Source organism: Orycteropus afer, unplaced genomic scaffold (assembly GCF_000298275.1).
Source record: "Orycteropus afer afer isolate SDZICR_OR568_19922 unplaced genomic scaffold, OryAfe1.0 scaffold00042, whole genome shotgun sequence".
Classification (NCBI taxonomy): domain Eukaryota; kingdom Metazoa; phylum Chordata; class Mammalia; order Tubulidentata; family Orycteropodidae; genus Orycteropus; species Orycteropus afer.
Genome location: NW_006921629.1, coordinates 5,671,279 through 5,677,097, shown reverse-complemented (window position 1 = coordinate 5,677,097; position 5,819 = coordinate 5,671,279). Strand labels below are relative to the sequence as shown.

Genomic DNA, 5,819 nt, shown 5'->3' with positions numbered 1-5,819 from the left:
ACTAACAACAACGCAAAGTTAGTGAGGTCGCTGAGCAGGCCTCTTGATGCCACATCTACCTAATGACTCCCGGGGTCCTGAACATGCAGTGAAATGTGACCTTCACCTGAGATTACCTCAAGGCAAAGCATTGGGTTCCAGAGGCACCGGGGGAGTCATCATTTTTGCTGCCTGCGAGGACAATTTTGTAGATCATATGTCCACAGATTGGGAATTTAAAATCGCAATGGAAGTGGCGAGGGTGTGTTGATTTGGGAGATGCAGTATTTTGAAGACAGAGCCACCAGAACAAGCCATGGCACTTGAGGGGGAGGAGAATGAAGGCAGAAATGTTCAAATTGGTTCATTCGAGGGAGCCCTTTTAAGCACATCCCTCCTCTGTGCCGCACCTGTTCTGAGCACCACGGGTCAGAGATGACCAAAGAGGCTCCTACCTGGTGGGAGGGAAGTACAGGGGGACCAGGGAGGGTGGAGGGAGGTTGGCAGGTGAACTGGCATCTGAGGGCTGATGTCCACCCTTGGTGCTGCCCAGGTTGTGTGCATGGACGAGTACAGACTGAGTGACCTGGAGGAGGAGCAGCTGCTGCTGGTGGTGACTAGCACGTTCGGGAACGGAGACTCTCCTGGCAACGGAGAGGTGGGTATTCCAAGGTAGCCATGGTCTGGGAGGATGGGGTGGGGCCAAGAGAACCAAGGAAAGGATAAGGGTGTGGATTCAGTGTGGAGAAGATGTTTAGGGCGTGAGTGTTCTGATCAGTCTGGCTTGCTCTAGCATAGGCCATTAGCCTGCCTCCTACGTCATTATTGTCCTATGTGTGTGTCACCTTTCCTGTTATATAATTGATATTTTCTGTAAATTGACCTGTCATCATTTAACTTAAAAATTCATGCTTAAAGAGTGCTTTCTATCACTTTCAAAAAATAGAAAGTTTGCAAAAAGTAAGTTTAATGAAAACAAAAACAAAGTTGGAATTTTAGCTAGATACCGTTGCCTAACCAAGGCCTGCTTTATCTTTGTTTTTTTAAAAAGAGCAATTGGCAAGTGTCAGAAAGGTGTTAAGGCTCAGTCAGCACCAATTTGAGGCTTTCTCCCTAATGCTCAGAAATATGAAGAGATCATTTCAAAGAGAGGAACTATAAGGATGTGAAGAAATTGGAAGTCTATTGTTCTATGGTGGGGATGTAAAATGGTGCAGCCACTGTGGAAAACAGTATGGCAGATCCTCAAAAAACTCAACATTGAATTACCATACAACAGCCATTCCCCTACTGGGTGTATAGACCCAAAAGAATTGAAAGCAGGGACTCAAACAGATACTTGTAAGCAAATGTCCATAGCAGCACTATTCACAATAGCCAAAAGATGGCAACAGAGCAAATGTCCATGAACAGGTGAATGGATAAATACAACTATACAATGGAATATTATTTAGCCATGAAAAGGAATGAACTAAGGATACATGGCTAAGTGAAAGAAGCCAAAAACAAAGGATCACAGATTGTATCACTCTATTAATATGAAATATCCAAAAGAGATAAATCCATAGAGACAGAACACATGGACTGGGGAGAGGGGATGGGGGGAAACTGCTTAATGGGTAGGGAGTTTCACTCTGAGTGATGGAAATGTTTGGATACAGCTGATGGTTGCACAACACTGTGAATACACTAAATGCCCCTGAAATGTTCATTTTCAAGTGGTTTATTTTATGTTACGTGAATTTTGCCTCCATAAATTATTTGTTAAGGCAATAACAAGAACACAATTACAAAAAAAGGAAAACTTTCTCACTGTGGGATTTAATGTTGTTTCTGTTGGAAATAACACCTAAAATTAACTTGAGTTCCTGAAAAATCAGAGTAATTTTAGAGAATATGGGACCAGTTGTTGTCATTCCTACCAGGTGCCAAACAAGAGAGAGGCCCAGACCTCATTAGGAGACCTTCAGGAGATGTCTTAATATTAGGCCGGCTCCTCTCCCTCTAGGGCTGGGTGGATTCGGGGCTGGGCCATTCGGAGCCTCCCAGCAAGGGTCAGGGCCCACGTGAGTTGCTAAGGCTCAGCTGGAGTGAGAGATAAGCCGAGAACTTGAACTCGATCCTGGCTCAGAGATCCTACGTATAAACCAATGTCCATCTGTGAGTCTGGAGCCTTCCCCAGCCAGAGGCAGCTGGGGTAGAAATGTACCACCAGAAGGAATGCAAAAGCTGTGCTTTTATGAACCCTGGCCTGAGAACTTTGGTGCCCTCTCTTTCTAGAAACTGAAGAAATCACTCTTCCTGTTGAAGGAACTCACTAACAAATTCAGGTAAGGTTTTTCCCACTCCCACCTGTCCAAGCCCTGCCTTGTGGTGATTCTGGATCCAAGTGATGAAACGAGACGTATATAAGGGGTCTGCTCCAGAATGTCCAGCAGTAGACAGAGCTTGGGTCTGGGGTTGTCCTTGACTGTGTCCCTCTGACAGGTCAATGGGCAGATCCTAGGAGTTGGTGATGAGGGTGGGAGCCAGAGAGGACCAGAAGGGAAGGTGTACCGGGGGAGTCCTGTGCACAGAGGAGTGGGATGCCTGGGCTGGCTTGATGGCTGTAATGCTGGTGCTGGATGAGGCTGGTTGGCTCACCCAGTCTCTGTGTGTGTGTGTCCTCCTGGGCAGGTACGCTGTGTTTGGCCTTGGCTCCAGCATGTACCCTCAGTTCTGTGCCTTTGCACATGACATTGACCAGAAGTTCTCCCACCTGGGGGCCTCTCAGCTCACCCCGACAGGGGAAGGAGATGAGCTCAGTGGGCAAGAGGAAGCCTTCCGCAGCTGGGCCGTGCAAACATTCAAGGTCAGTTCACAGCCAGAGCAGCCCCACGGGCCAGACTAGGGTGCTGGGGTGCATTTGTGCCTGGGACATCTGTACCAGGCATGGTGGGTGGCATGACCTCTGCTAGTCCTGTAGTCATGGCCCCAGGTATGGGTCAGGAATACAGGCCTTAGAGCTCAGGTCACTGCTACTCCTCCTAGCTGCACTCCAGGAAATCTTCCCCTTTCATTATGTACTCCCTGGGTGGGAGAAGGTGGCTGAGCTAGAGTCCCTGCCCATGGGGAGCTTTTGGCTTGGTGATCTTCCCCCTCTGATTATCCATGCCACCGCTGGACAACTTTGTTTGGTTCCAGTCTCCCAGCCACAGAAAACCTGGGAACAGGGATCACACAGTAAAGTTCTTTGGACCTGTCCCAACATCTCAGTAGATCTTTATTGCCTTGCTGACTTAGAGAACTCATCCCTCAAGCAATGAATTCCACTAAGCAGTGGTGGTTAGGTGTCAGACAGGTGGTCAGGAGTCAGACAGGTCTTCTCCACATGTGTCCACATCTGGAAAATGAGAGTCATGAGATCCACCTCACAGTGTGGGCATGAGGATAAAATAAGCTAATGCCAATATTAATATTCACAACAATAGCAATAATTACTAAGTGCCAAGTCCAAGGCTAAGCACTTATATAAGTTACCTCTTTAAATCCTCACAGTAACCCAACAGGGTAAGGGTGCTCATGTCCATCTTCTTCCAGGCAGCATGTGAGACGTTTGATATCCGAGGCAAACACCATATTCAAATCCCCAAGTTGTACACCTCCAGTGAGAGCTGGGACCCACACCAGTACAGGCTCGTGCAGGACTCGGAGCCTTTGGACCTCAACAAAGGTACCTACTTCTTTGGCACCTGGTGCTCATTGGCTCTTTCTGCCTGGGCTGGGATCCCTGAGCCTGTGGTCAAGAAGACCACCAGGCCCATTGAACAGAGGCAGTTGGCCTGGCACCACCCAGTACTCTCTTCCAAGAAGAGCCTGTTGGTTATAAGACTCGAGGGCTTGCTTCATCTTAGAAGCTCTGGTGGTGTAGTGCCTAAGGCGTTTGACTGCTAACCAGAAGGCTGGAGGTTCCAACTCACCAGCCACTCCTCAGAAGGAAGATTGGGCAATCTACTTCCATAGAGATAGGACCTTGGAAACCCAAGGAAGGTTGCTATGAGATGGAAATAACTCAATGGCAGTAAGATCTTGGTGGGAGGAACCAAGAAGGAACTTGGAGAGAGAAAGGAGCCTGTGTTGACTGATGGCCTACTGTGTGTCAGGCACTGTGCTGGGCTCTAAGTGAGCTTTCACGCTCATCCCGTGAGGAAGGCAGACTGAGAAACTGACACTCAGGGAGGGAAAGTAAGTTGCCCATGTCACACAGCTAGCATGCAGTCATTCTGGGACCTGAGCCTCGGTCTCCCAACTCCAAAAGCAGCCAAGTATTGAAAGAAGGTTCCACAGAGGTAATTCCAGGCTTCCTTTCATGAACTCTCAGCTCTGCCCCTTGGGGAACCTGTGCCTCTGTGATTCCTCTTGTATCATGAGAACCACCCAAGGGACCTCCATGAGAATCAAAAAAAGCAAAACCCAAACCCTTTGCCATTGAGTTGATTCTAACTCATAATGACCCTATAGCACAGATTATAACTGCCTCATAGAGTTGCCCAGGCTGTAGTCTTTACAGAAGCTGACTGCCACATCTTTTTCCCATGATGCAGGTGGTAGGTTTGAACCACTGACCTTTCAGTTAGCAGCCAAGCACTTAGCCACCACACTACCAGGGCTCCTTACTGTGAGCACAGTAATCTTATATTCTGCATTTTTTTAATATTTCCAATTTAAATGTAATCTCCTTTGGATCCCAAGCCATGAGAAGCCCTGGGAATTCCCATACTGGGGCATCTAAATTCCATTTCCCAACACTTAGCAGCAGCACGGTTAATGTCTTTGGTTAAGTTCTTTGGAGTCTCTGGGTGGTACAGACTGTTAATGTGGTCAACTGTTAATCAAAAGGTTGGCAGTTCAAGTGTACCCAGAAGCACCTTGGAAGAAAGGCCTGGCAATCAATTTCTAAACTATCAGCAATTGCAAACCCCCAGCTCTACTCCGACGCACATGGGACTGCCATGAGTTGGAGCGGACTCCACGGCAAACTGAGTTTTAGCAGCGGCACAGCCATCCTTTGTCAGGCCAAGGGTCTGTATATGTGGTTTAGAACTGCAGTGGGAAAAAGGAAAGGAAAGAAATCAGGACACCGAGAGGGAAGTGTGCTGAGAGAATGGGCTCAGACAGATAGCAGCTACCCCAACAATATTTAAGACCACTGAGCCTCTCCCTCTGTCTCTCCCCACAGCCCTCGGCAGGATGCACTCCAAGAACGTGTTCACCTTGAAGCTCAAATCCCGGCAGAACTTACAGAGTCTGAAATCCAGGTAAGGCAGAGTACAGGGCTTCTCACCTGATCTTCCAGAGGCTTTATTTTAAGGAAGACCAGAGCAGGTCAGTCTTTGAAGGAGAGGAGAGAAGTATCAGCTGGCATTAGCAGCAATGCAGTCAGTAGACCATTTCTACTGATGACCCCAGGGGCTGGCAGTAACATTGGGTCTGGTCTCATTACGTAACCGTGAACTTGGGAGCTAGGCAGCTGCTTTACTTCCTCTCCTTCTTGGCTGAACCTTTTCACTGAAAGGGGAGGCAGGAGAGAGGCAAACATTTGGCTCTTTCTTAAGAATTTTCATGGGAAGTTTTGACAGAAGGGGAAACGTCCCCGTCAGGGTGAGTGAGTGGGCAGGATTATCTGTGGGTTTCCTCTGTGCTGTCCTTCTCCCTCATGCATTAGGAAAGCTGGTCCCTGTTCTAACAAGAACGATGTTGGTGCTGGGGACAAAGAAAGGTTTCTTCCCGAGCCTGCATATCACAGAATGGTGATTTTTTCCTTAGGAGAGTCCGTGGCCAAGCCCTTGGGGCTTGGAAGG

At 48.1% G+C, this 5,819-nt stretch overlaps 1 protein-coding gene across 1 annotated transcript in view; it reads left to right on the top strand.

Moving 5' to 3' along the window:
- NOS2 (nitric oxide synthase 2) overlaps positions 1-5,819 on the top strand; it is a 49,733-nt gene that overhangs the window by 32,876 nt on the left and 11,038 nt on the right. The window contains exons 14-18 of the mRNA XM_007937554.1: positions 533-637; positions 2,260-2,309; positions 2,656-2,830; positions 3,559-3,691; positions 5,198-5,276. Of these exons, the coding sequence (XP_007935745.1) occupies positions 533-637; positions 2,260-2,309; positions 2,656-2,830; positions 3,559-3,691; positions 5,198-5,276 (542 nt within the window). The remainder of the gene's footprint in view (positions 1-532; positions 638-2,259; positions 2,310-2,655; positions 2,831-3,558; positions 3,692-5,197; positions 5,277-5,819) is intronic.